Source organism: Triturus cristatus, chromosome 1_2 (genome assembly GCF_964204655.1).
Source record: "Triturus cristatus chromosome 1_2, aTriCri1.1, whole genome shotgun sequence".
Lineage (NCBI taxonomy): Eukaryota > Metazoa > Chordata > Amphibia > Caudata > Salamandridae > Triturus > Triturus cristatus.
The window spans coordinates 401,762,189-401,775,873 of NC_140580.1; the positions used below are offsets into that span (position 1 = coordinate 401,762,189).

At 45.1% G+C, this 13,685-nt stretch overlaps 1 protein-coding gene across 2 annotated transcripts in view; it reads right to left on the minus strand.

The window, feature by feature from the left end:
- Positions 1-13,685, minus strand: part of RNLS (renalase, FAD dependent amine oxidase) — a 455,130-nt gene that overhangs the window by 419,843 nt on the left and 21,602 nt on the right. For both annotated transcript variants that reach the window (XM_085605681.1, XM_085605670.1), the window contains exon 2: positions 2,705-2,810. In XM_085605681.1, coding sequence (XP_085461807.1) covers positions 2,705-2,810 — 106 coding nt within the window. The remainder of the gene's footprint in view (positions 1-2,704; positions 2,811-13,685) is intronic.

The following is a 13,685-nucleotide window of genomic DNA, read 5'->3' on the forward strand; positions in this document are numbered from 1 at the left end:
ATTCACTTGCAATAATTTGGGGGCCTCAGACTGAGATGTATTAACATTATTTTGCTTTGTATCCAAAGAGAAGAGACCTCTGATTGTGGTAAGTCCCTAGGGCTGTGTTTGGTCTCTAGAGTGCTGCAGTTAGTGCACTGATAGACAGATACAGGTTAAGATCCCTCAAAGGGCCTTTGAAACCAGAAGATCAGCTAAGGCCAGTGATGTTCAATCACAGGTCTTGGGAGCTGTCGTTTATTAACTGCTCCTCACATGGCTTAAGGAAATATTAAGCGGAACTAAACAAGTGTTAAAGTGTGATTAACAAGGGAAGTGATTCATGACAGCATTAACCTTTGGTGAAACAAGAGTTACTAGATGAAAAATTATCTACCAAGCTTTGATCTATGCTCTATGTCACCATCTACCTCATTTTCTCAGGTATAGGATTATCAATAGCATGTCCACAGATTCAGTGATGCCCTGTATCGTGAATGTCCAGCAGAGATAAAAATTTGCCCCCCTATAATCAGCACACAGTTGTCAGCCGACTATTTGAGAGGCATCGCAGTGCAGGAGCTCAGGACCGTCTCTTTTATGGAAATTCTCTAGGCAAACAGCTGCAGCCTTGAGACCACTGGTTAAAACAATGTAAGTGGTGGAGACCCACTGCATGTTGCCTGGGTCTCCACCCACTGGAGGACCCAAATCACAGTCACCTTCTACAGAGGGGCTCCAAATGTCTCCTGCAAGACATACACACATTCCTGATAATGGCATGCAATGAGGGGGGAATCTAGAGTTTCACCACAGGTGACCCCGGTACGTGGTGGCATCAGTTGGCGTTCTCCTGCCACAAAGCAATCACTGGTCTTGAAACTTACCAATCTCAAAGGAAATTAGGCTTTCGGAGTGGAACAGGAAGAGTCAATCACCAGAGGGTGGTGGGATCCGAGAGGCAATAACCAAAATGAACCTCCAGAATATGCATGCCTTCAGAGACGCAACAGTACTTTCTTTACTGGCGTGCAATGCATAACAGACTTGCCAACACTGTAATGGTACTGGTCATAAAGTTGCCTTTTTGAACGAATCCCATCCTTTAGAGCTGCATGGCTGTAAAGGTGACAGTGTTCGCCTCTTACAGGATATGGATGTATCGGCCTACCAGAGGTGGCAAGAGATGCTGGTACCTGGTATCCTGAATTACCACGCCCCCTGGTAAGAGCAACTATAACTGTTCGAATTTGTCTAATTTCTCGACACTGCACTTCCCCTCTTCCTGCAATACTGGTTAAAAGTGTAAACTTATGTCTGTAAAAGAGAGAAACTGATGTTTGTATTAATAACAACATACTTCCAGAACTGTACTTGCTGTACGCAAGTAAAATAAGTTCCGGACCTGAATAATGTTTTTGTACGTTGGAGGACCGCCATTAATACTGTGTTCTCAAACTAGGTGCATATGTTACCTGCACCTCCAGCTTGCAAGCGCATCATTTGATGCCTCAGTCAGCACTGTCGCCTCCTTAAACACGAAAGCAGCCCCCCAAAACAAATCACACGTGGCCTCATTTGGACTGCAATTGTAATGGGCTTCAGGGAAAAATGCAAATTTTTGATTTATGCATGTTTTTTGCCCTATGGCCATTTATTCCCATTTGTGGAAGCACCCTATGTACGTGTGATAACCGAGAGCACAAAAATTGTGAGGCAAATGATTTCCTGCATTTCCCAATAGTGATGATCCACATGGACGCCCAAGTTCTTTGATTTAACATGTTGCATGTGACGTGAATGAAAAATGTGCCAACTAGGAAGAAAGTGAGGCTCTATGTGCAGTCAGGGAAGATAATTAGAAATAATGCAAAGAAATCATATGAAGTGTGAGTGGAAGACTGGTCTCCAATGCTTTCACCATGAAATAGGAACTCAGACTAGAGGTACAAGGAGTCCTAGGCGCACTTACATCAGTGAGCGGTTAACCATATTCACCCGATAGGATTACCCTGTAGCAGGGTGAGCTGGAGGTGCTGTTTGACCTCAGTCGACAGGAGTGTCCATGTTAAAAAGAGAGTAATATTTATAAATATAAATTAATATCATGGAGTGCCATATTAACTCAATGTATAATAGTATTAGGTGTGCTGGGTTTTCTGCCAATAGTAAAGCTAGAGAGCACATATAGACAAATTAATTCAATCATGTTAGTATTGTTTTATATTCTTTCTCCGTTCATAGTGGTCATGGGGTATCATGCGAATTAAGCAATACCCTTCTTCGGTCATTCTTACTGGCTGTAAGATCATATAAACATAAGAACATCTCTGCGTTTATTTCCCTTTAGACGGCATATATAGCTGGCTCAATCTTTAGAAAGGGGTCATACTCCTTTTCCTACAAGACACACACAGAAGTGAACATAAGATACCAGAGTCCAGAATTTTACTGAGAGAGCCTAATGTACCAGCATTTGAGCTCCGAGAAGCAATTGAGCAAGAGCTATTTAAGCAGGTTGGCAGAGTGGACCATCAGGAAGAAGGCCACATATTCCAGGTGAGATGAGGCCATTACCTCGCTATTTACAGTAGGAGCCAACAACCACAGAGGTCAACAAGCTGAAGGTACCGAGACAAAAGATAACCATGCATTGCTCCTCAAAATTAAGAGAAAATGGAGTGTTGTCATTTCTAATCCTTCAGCTGCTGATCCTCGTTCTCACCTTTTGTGTTTTTCTGCATATTCCGGGGTGAGTGTGATGTACTGGGCACCCAGGTCTGCTGTACATCTGGGATTGTGAGAGCTTCTGCTGGTAGACATTCTTCCTCCTAAAATAAAAACCCAGAGATTTCTTATTCATGCATAATCAACGTGAACGGTATTCGTTTAAATGAAACGTTAGCTAAGCTATTACCAAACCGCAAAATAGCTGTAAACTGACAGTGGGCACACCCATTTTGTAATGTTGCACCTTGATTTCTACAAGGCGAGTTAAATCTGCTTCTCCACTCACCACTCTGCCAAAATTTGAGAGGTACAACACACAGTTATAGAACACCCCTTACTACATATTTGTCAAACACACTGTGACCAAAAAGAGGTAGGATTTTCTAATTAGCAAACAAATTTACATCACAAGAAGATCATTGTGTGGACAACACCACAAAAAAAATCACATGATTCGGATCTAGATCAGAGGAAATGATCATGTGGCTTCTGACCCAGAGTACACCACTTAATATGAATTACATGCCATAAGTGAGAGACATTTGATTTCCTAAAATTGGGCGAGTTAGTAACTCCAGCAGCAACTGCAAGACTTTCTTTGTATTCTGAGAATGTCAAGGAAATAAACAATGTTTTAAGGGTTTGTTTCGAAAACTGAAATATTTTTCTGCCTCCCTCTTTTTAAACGCTAGTAATAGGAAACTTTCAGAAGTACAAAATAAAACCCTAATTGTTTTTTGGGATAAAGCAAAACTGCTTTAAATGAGAGACTGTCTTTTCAGCTGAAAGGAATTGACACATCACATGTTCAGAAAATATTGTTATCTGATCTAATCGCAGGCCCACAGTAGGTGGATAAAAATCTGCAGGACTTTGCTGCAAAAAGTGTAGATCGTAGGAATTTTCAAACAAGCATTTGCAATGCAATCGGTCCCGCATTTGTAAAAGTTAGAGCTCTTAGCGTTGAAAATGAGAATGTTTTTTAGTTTAGTTTTTTTATTTGCAGTGGAGTGATCATAGCGCTATTGCCGTTTGTATGAATGACCACGCCGGTGCTGGAGAACCAGTAAATGGCAAATAAGTTTTGAGGGAGGGGAGAAAAGAGTAATATGCTGCCTGAAAAAAATAACAACAACCTGGAAAAAGCAAACACTCATAGGGAATGTAAGATTAAGTAAATCATGTGACATGTAAAAAGAACAACATGGTTACCTTAACACTTCTACACTTAATAGAAATTAATGGGTGTTTTTGCCTGAAAAGTTAAGGGCATGACTTAAGGGCCCGGAAGGGACCCGTTTCAATGTCCATTGCTTATATCCTTACAAAACATAAGCAGTATGATTTAAAAAGACCACACCCCTGAACAGAGATCCCCGGTACACATTTTATAAACTAATATAAGGAAAACAGGTAATAAGGATCACATTAAACGTGTTCCACTCTACGCATCAACCAGGTATTGCAATACCGCCAGGAATGGTGCACTCTAGAAAACAAAAGTAGCGTTTCACTGGTAAAATGGCAAGTGGTGCTAATGTGTGTGGGTGTGAATATTACCACTCTGTATTATTTCGATTATTTTTATTTTTATATTTTTAACCTTTTTTTTAATCTCTCCGTCCGGAGGCTGCACTTTGGAATAGAAAAATGTCAGAAAAAGATGACATTTGCAGAAAAAGTGTATCTTTTTTTGGATCCATTTCACAGGGGAACAAATCATGGTAAGGAAAGAGAGGGTAAGAGCCGTTTGTTGACAGAAAGAGAGGGAATAAGAGAAACAGGAAGAAACACGGCACAGAATGTAAATTTAATACAGCTCATTACCCAGTTCACTAGTACATATTTATTAACCTTGGAAGGAGGAAAGACTGGTTAAACAAGGATTGAAACTTGTGACCTGGCGGTCTCTCTGTAGTGGTCTCTCTGTGGTCCCAGTTTTCGTGTTTGCCAACGGGGTATGCACGCACAAACTAGCTAAAATGTCTGTATTGGGCTCTATAAAGATATCTGGGCACATACACTGATTTACATAACTGTATTTTCATGGCTGGGTGCACCATCCCGTCCTATAAGTTGACAGTGAGTAATTTGGGGGTGTCGCCGTTCTGCCACCATTAGCTTTGGCAGATGCTAACAGGGGCCTGTGCCAAACGACTTCTTGGATGCACTTTATAGAGGGCACTTTACACGGACTTTGTCAACAAACCCAGCCCTAGATTTGTAATTGATGTTTTCAGGCTGCACATGAAGCACTTTTTGCATTAACAAGTTAGGCTTACTTTCCAGTTGCATCTGGTTTTCCTGTAGGTTCGGTTTGAACCTCGTAAAACGGTCCACTGGTGTTCCAAAACTTAACAAGTGCTGCAAAAAGGGACACGGACATGGGGCACACGGTGATTTTTTTCACAAATGATGGTATTTTCAAGACTTACCAATTGTGTGTGTGCTCACAAGCACAGGGCGTGTATGGGACTGAGCAGGTGTTGTTCATGGAAACAAAGAAAGCCGTCGAATTGCAAAGTTACCTGTGTACACAGCCTCACCTCCACAGTTCAACTGTCGCCATGTTTATCCAACTAATGCACCAGTGTTGTTTGCCATCACATCTCTCCATAGAGTAAAGATAAATAACCCAATAGTGTAGAAAACACACCCAGAACATTCCAATAAGTCTCGCAGTCTCCACTGACCTTTGGATTTGGCAGTGCTTCTATTTTTTTGTCATGATTTTTTGTAAAACTTTATTTTTGGGAGAGCTGCGGGGCAGTCATCAATAAATTACCCGCAGTATCCTAAGAAACAATAGAAAATGCTCGAAGTAGGGAAAGTGTGCAGTACCACAAGTTGTTACTAGGTGTCCCTCTGGAGTTTTAAACAGACCTCTGTTAGCCACATAAGGTACTGCACCCTGCAATCCTAAAGAATCAGAGAGGAAGCGCACCGATGATTCCACTCAGTATAAAATGAAATAGAGATACTGTTTGATTAGCATTGTGTCAGGAAAAGAGAAGCAATTACCGCAGTGGCTCCCGGCAAGAGTCAGTAACAGTACAGGAAGACAGTGCCAAGCAAAGCCGTAGAATACCTCTCTCGATGCCAACTTGCAAGCTACTTGACCTTACTAATTGTATGCTTGAGGAGGAAAGAAATGCCCTATGTGGCTGAGCAGCCATCACACAGAGCTTTTGTCGCGATGTAGCATGCACAGAGTCCCGCTGTGTGCCCCCACAACTTCCTATGCATGCTCTCTGCTGCCCAGGAGGGAGGGAGCGCTAAAGGCAAACAAAAAAAAAAGAGTGCCTAAAATAAATGTAAATATAAAAAAAAGAAGGACACATGTAACAGGGACAGTCTGCTGGGAGGGTCCGAAAAAAGAAAATGGGGGAACGAATTGGCCATATTCACCAATCACAAGCAGCCATTTACAAATCGCATTAATAGGAGACAATTGAAAACATGGGAGGTGCTTTAAACCCATGTTCTCGATACAACATGGTTCAGAGAGACAGCGTATGCGCTGCCTAGGCGAGACCTAAAAAACTTAGCGTACCACCAAAGTCAGTAGGCTATGTAAGTATGTCAATGTTCATAGAGAATTACAAGATGGAAAAAAAACATTTAGCATATGCAAGCATGCCCTAAATTCACAATTGAATTCAAAGTTGCACCAGAAACATTTGTTGAAAACCATTACATTACATGAAACCTGCTTTCAATTTCATGCATAGTGATACAATGACTTGTCCGGTATCACAGCACTGTCTGTTCATGTGCCATAGTAGGGATAACACCAAGAACGTCTTTGTTCACACGTATACGTGAGAAGAACAGAAAGTGTGTATTTCAATGCAAGGCAGTTCAACTAATTCCAAGTAATTTGTTGACAAAGTTTTCTTCCCAAAGCACTGGACTGATCAAAAAGTGTTGGGAATAGGACAGAGCACTGATCTAGGAGCAACTGAGACACAAATTAACTTCACAAGGGTGTAGAAAGCATGCAGCATCCTAGAGTAATCTTTGATAAAACGTCTTTAGAACACACCAGTTGCCACTTAAGCTGTGTTGAATTAAAACAGGTATAAGCTACAGATCAGACCTGCAGTTAAGAGGACTGCTGTGAACAGGATGCAATTAATCTTGCAATGTTGTATTGGGAAATAGTATTTTCTTCTATCCCAGAGACGATTAGACAAAAGAAGAACCCAAATATTGCCAAGCTAAAAACGAATAGCTTCATGGGCTTTACTACTTTTTAAGACTATGTATATTGGAGAAGGCATGGAAACAATGCAGGTGATATCTGTTTTCAAGTAAAATGCAGCCAAGTCCTGCAGGATACATCGGGGCAAGGTCTCGCCAGCTATAAGATGGCCGCACCTTGAGTGGGCGCTGCCGGACGAGCAAAATATCCGTCATTATCCGAGGGAACAAATATTCTCCCACACAAATACAGAAGGGGACTACACTGCCCTCACCACAAGGTGCACCTACAACCCAGCGGGAATGGTCCTGAGAGCTGCGAGGGCATAGATAGAGACGTGCACACGTCACCCATCACGTCAGCAGAGTAGGCTGCAAGAGAACCGGAATAACCGCACCACAAGAACAGGACTAAACTGCTGCATAGCTGTGGAGTTAACCCCAGCTGCGGCACCCGCACTGACAAGGCCCTGAAAAATTGCCTGAGGTGAACCCAGGGTAACGGCAACCTGGCGGATTCAGGCAGCAGTAGTGGACGAGTGTGCTCCGTGTAAAGTGGCTGAGCGCTGGCGGCTGGTCCACAGGACTGCTGCAACGGCAAAGAGACCACAGTGCAGGGTCCCACACATGCCGCGGCAAATACCGCACAACACTACTTGTGGTGAGGGGGGATTGGCTGCAGGCCAACAGTGACAGAAAAAATAAGACGTGACACGCTTCTATCACCCCTGCCCACAAGGCCACCAAACCGGTGAACTACAACAGACTTACCTTAGCGGCACCTGACCGGCCCGCGCCCGTCTGTGCTACGTCTATGGCCAGCATATAGCTGTTCCCACCGCACTGGAGTCATTACAGCACATGATACTCTGTATTGTGTTCCCCTGGGCCACCTTAGACCCACCTCTAATGTGTACACGCACAAGGCAACTGTCGAATCCAGCAGTACGATTCAGTTATTAGCACCCACCTACGCTAGAAGTGATGACCACTAGCGAGGGAGGCGGAGAGATTGAGCCTGCTGCCCAGGAAGGTTGGCAGAAGGGTGTAAAAAACTGACACTACAAGCAGTAGATACCCAAGAGAAACGATCCCCCCCGGCCCCTTCGACGGCCATAGCCTTCTAGAGCCGCCAGTGCAGAGAGCCTGTGGGAACCACCTGAGGCAGCACTGCGGACTTGCCACACAACGGATCGTGCTGAGCTCAAGCATAGGACCAGAGACGCCTGCAAATCACATGCACACCTACTAGAAATGCCCTAGTCACTGACGCCAGCCAACCGGCCACCCAGGGTCTAGTTGGCAACGCAACTGCTGGACATTGGACGGGGCAGCTATACCACCAACAGCAGTGCGCCAAGACGGCCACAGATTGCACAATCCCCACATTGTACACAGAAACAGGAGGCAAACAAGTGCGACATCAACTGGCTGAGCAACCGCGTGGCCCGCGGCACCGCCCCGTGCTCCCCTTTCTTCTACACATCGCGCCAACATACTACACTTCACAATAAGATGGGGAAGACAAACACAAAACAGCCCAAGCTTGTCTTTGAAAACTGGAAAACTGGACGGCATGGTGAACCGTCACAAGATGCGGAGGAACAGGCAACGCAGACGGAAAATGCTGGAACACAAGACAATGATATTCGTTCTCTTCCCTTAGGGGTCAAATCCAGCCTAAAAACAATAGACTCCAAAATAGATCATCTTACTACTCAGCTCGATAATGTGAAACAGCGCGTAGACTCGACTGACTCCTGCGCTACGCATCTAAAATTTAAGGACTCTGATGCTGATGACGCCCTCACTGAGGACCGACAGCGCTTGTTAAAAATGGACAAGGTGTTTGATCTCATCCGTGCCAAGAGCTAAAACCTAGAATCCCGCTCTAGAAGAAATAACCTCCGCATTATTGGAATCCCTGAATCTACAGCCATCTCCAAGATGTAAGACTACCTGGAATCCTTACTCCAAAAACTGTTTGGCACAGCAGTCAGAGGTCTTCACTGTGGAATGGGAACACCGATCGTTGGGACCACAACCACCCGCTGGAGCTCCTGCTTAGCCAATAATAGCCCGCTTGTTGAACTATCGCGACTGGAACGCGATCCTGCGGAAAGTCACAGAACTAGGGGAGATCAGGCATCAGGGAAACACCCTCTCCATGAACCCTGACTTTCCTCTGGCGGTACTAACAGCAAACCATCAAAACGGATTCTTCAACAACTGAAAATTACATACGCCCTCCTTTACCCAGCCAAACTTTCCATAGATAATGATGGCAGACTGCGTTACTTCACAGACTCCAAGGCTGCTATGAACTACATGAAACAACTAAGTAGGAATATATCGAATCCACATAACTCACCTGGATTGTCAAAGACGATGACTTAGACTCATATATAAGTGCCACTTGCAGAATTGATATGGACCCTAACACCACACCAGACTGCTTCACCACCATATAAATTAACTGCAACATGTGGCATGCCCAAGAGTTGAGACCGGACATAATGTACTATGCTACCCTTTGTTGTTCCTAAAAATACTACAATACTCTGCCACCCTGACCTCCGGTCAGGGGAGTACGCCTGGAGAGTCCATGTACCCTCACGGGTTAATTCCCTTGGATGTTCAGTATGTTTAAAAGTTTGGGATCTTTGGGTGGCGTGGGCACAACATCTCAACCTGATTAGGGAGTTGGAGTGGGTGGGGGTGGGACCTGGGAGGTTTTGGTAGAGCAATGGGTGGGGGGTTTGTTAGATTTAAGGACAGTTTCTTTGTTGTATAAGTGAACCCAGGTTTATGCTAACTGTTCTATTAAAAGGTTGCACCAACATTTCCCATTGTACAATTCCCCCAAAACATCGACGTTAACACTGAGACACGACAAGACACATACATACAAAAATTGAACCATGACTAATGTAACCTTTCTAACATAGAACATTCGGGTATCAATGACCACCACAAATCCCATCTTATGCATGCACATCTTATGAGACACGATGTTGATGTGTATTTTCTTCAAGAAACACACCTATCCACCAGTAACACGGCTCGACTTCGTGCCCGTTGGTGGGGCAACTCCTACTCATCAGTCTACTCTAATTAAGCCAGGGGGTAACCATCCTACTCAAGAAGGGACTTCCATGGCACACCACACACACCCACATATACCCCGATGGTAGATATGTTGTAAGGAGGGGCACGCTATTTAAGCAACCACTGATTATGGCAGCTGTTTATGGACTCAACTCCGACGATCCTGACTTCTTTCTCCATATCTGGAGACTGATAGCAAAACATAGCCCTCGACAGATAATCTTGAGCGTTGACTTTAACGTTGCGCTACGAGGGAACCTAGACCGTTCAGGTACCAGACAAAAACATCCGCAAGCCGCAGAAATATTAAACTTGCTCATAACTGACAATGCGCTATTGGATGTGTGGCGACATGCCCACCCCAATGGACGTGACGGAACCTGCTTTTCCACCTCACATAACTCCTGGTCCCACATCGACCTGTGGTTAGTAACTAAAGACGTAGTTAACTGGTCTACCTCTATTGAATATTTAGCATGCACTTTGTCTGACCATTCCCCTGTACGGCTGGTTCTTCAGATTCCCCAGACCCCACGGCGTATGTTCTCGTGGCACCTTCCCCCACACACTCTGAGGGACACAGCATTTACAGAAGAAATTCGTAGCGCCATCTCTGGCTTTTTTGCATTAAACACTGGCTCGGCCATCTCACCCTCTTCACTGTGGGAAGCGTTAAAGGTAGTAATTCGTGGCACGTGTATTGCCAAGCAGTCTTAAGTGCTTAGGGCAAATAGAGGGACCCTGGAGAGACTAGAAGCGGAAATCAAAATGCTGGATGAAGCATATAAAAAGAATCCCATGTCCAGTACATTCGCTGAGATTACAGCCAAAATGTCAGAGTATCAGGCTGAGGCGGAGAGAGCGGTGCATTACTTGGAGCACGAGGCACGGGCTCGGAAATACGGGGAAGGGGACCGCATTGGGAAGACACTGGCTCATCTTCTGAGGAGACCACATGCCTAGTCATATGTGGCAGAACTGCTTGATGGCAACAGACAAAGAGTCACATCTCCCGCAGAACTGATCAAAGTGATGTCCTCCCGCAGAACTGATCAAAGTGATGTCCTCCTTTTACTCTCAACTCTAATCAGCCAGTGTGATGAGCAATAAGGAAACTTTGTGTCAATATTTCGAGTCAATCAAATTGCTATGGCTAGACCCGGGTCATAGAGAATTCTTGGTTGCTCCTTTCACATCGAAAGAAATTGCACAGGTTATTGCCGGTCTCCCTGGAGACAAAGCCCTGAGTTTGGACGGACTAACACCCACCTTCTATAAAGAATACGCTACCATACTCATTCCCTATCTCATCGAGATGTATCAAGAGTCAGTGACGATGGGTCAACCCCCCCCATTCCCTTCACGAAGCAATTATTATAACTATACTCAAACTGGACAAGGCTCCAGAGTTCTGTGATTCTTTTCGCCCCCTTTCATTGATCACCATAGATAGCAAAACTACTAGTGAACCGAATACTTACCATTATGCCTTTAATTGTACACCCTGATCAATCTGGCTTTAAACCGGAAGAGCCACATCACACAACCTACACACAATATTCTCGGTCATGCATCATATCCATCCCTCCCTACCAGCAGTAGTGGCCCTCCTGCACGACACCAAGGTGTTTGACTCTCTAAAGTGGCCATTCCTCTTCCCGCTTTTTGAGCGCTTGGGCTTCAGCTCCAGCTTTAGCCACAATGTCTGTATATTATACACTCTCCCCTCCACAGGCCTCAAACTAAACGGCCAAATCTCTGAGCCCATTACGATAGCTCGGGGCACGAGACAAGAATGCCCACTCTCCCCGCTGCTATTTGCTTAGGCTATGGAACTGGTGGCTCGGCTGCGCCAACACCACGTGGAACGAGGCAGTGACAGCCAGAGGAATAGTGGTGTCTATGTACACCGATAACATTATTCTATATATTCGCGAACCGCACAAGAACTTGGAACCCATGAGGAGAGTGGTGATTCGCTTTGGCGCCCACTCAAACGCCCAAAGTAACAGGAGCAAATCCATACTCTTTCTCCTTACCGCAACTACGCACCCATACCAAACAGAATACCCAGTAAAGTGGGCAACCGAACCAACCAAATATTTGGGCATATGACTAAGCAGAGACCCAGAAGAACTGTGTAGCGAGAATTATGAGTGCGCAGTAGAGTGGCTCTAATCACGGATCCCGGTATGGAATAAGTTACCGCTCTTGATGGCCGGGCGCAAAGCGATAACCAAAATGGGGGTCCTACCAAAATTTTATATCTATTTCTCAATGTCCCGCTTCCCCTTTATGGAATAGTTTTTTTAAAAGCTTACGTTCCGACATGATATCGCTGACATAGGCAGGCTGGCAGCCAAGAATCGCTTATGAAACTCTTGACACAGCACCCTGTGCGCGGAGGAATGGGAGCCCCAAATTTAAAGCTATATGTTCTCTGTGCCCAAGCAAGCTTCTTGCTCTTCTGGTTAAACCCCACTTCATTTCAGCAGCACCTGGCGGTGGAAACGAACCAGGCATCCCCTTGACCACTAAAAACGGCACTATTCCAGTCGTACAAAGCACCCAAAGATGAAATTAACACGGGGGAATGTGTGCATTGGGCATGGGAAGACATCCACAGACAGACATGCTCTGACACACTATACGTGCCATCTGTTGCACTGGCAGCGAACGCCTCCTTCCTGCATGACAAAGGGGTGGCATGCCGAGCTAAGGCACTGGGCATAAAAACGTTCACTGACTTATACCCAGATGGATCGTTTCTCCCCCCCTTTACTAATACAGCCACACGCGAAATCACACCACTAGACACTTTCATATATTATCAAATCAGGGTGACCTGTAGGAACACAAACAACACATTCCCAGACCCCCCGCCGGTCCACACAGCACTTGAATATGCTCATACAACCGCAGCCCAAACTCATAAGAATCCATTAACACTAGCAGCCTCCCCACTGGACACCGCGCAAGCTTGCCAGGCCTGGAAACCGGACACAGGCATGGCTATATCCGTGGAACAATGGCAATGCTGCTGTAGCCAAACCGAGTGACTTTCCCCAAACTACAGGTTGCGACAAATACATTTCAAATATATACACAGGCTATGCTGCACCCCAGTGGGCCTCTATAGGATAGGCCTAGCCAACAACGCAAGATGCCTGTGGTGCTCTGCACCAGAAGTCACATTCACGCATCTAGCCTGGACATGTCCGAAAGTGGCGGATTACTGGCGTGCCGTATGTGAAACAATAAGCGCCATTACACAAGACCCCCTAATGCCAGCCCTGCCTCATTGTTTATTAGGGTATGTTAAGGAACTTCCAGACACACATTGTCGATTAGTAGCAATGCTATTGCTGCTGGCCAAGCGCAGGGTGGCAATACATTGGGGTTGCAAACCAGCACCATTGGCAAAAGCCAGGCTCGCCGACGCTACACACTGAAAAACACAACTGACCACATAATGTGACCTCATACCCCCAGCAAACCGCCCTCACAACATCTGGGACCCATTTACGACATAGCTTCGCCAATTTGACAATATCAACTCGAACGCAAGCTCCCCCGCACATACTGGTAATTGAAACCACATCAAGACACCATGTGTAGACAAAACACGCTTTTAGTATACCTAAAAAAAAACATTCGCTGTGCAC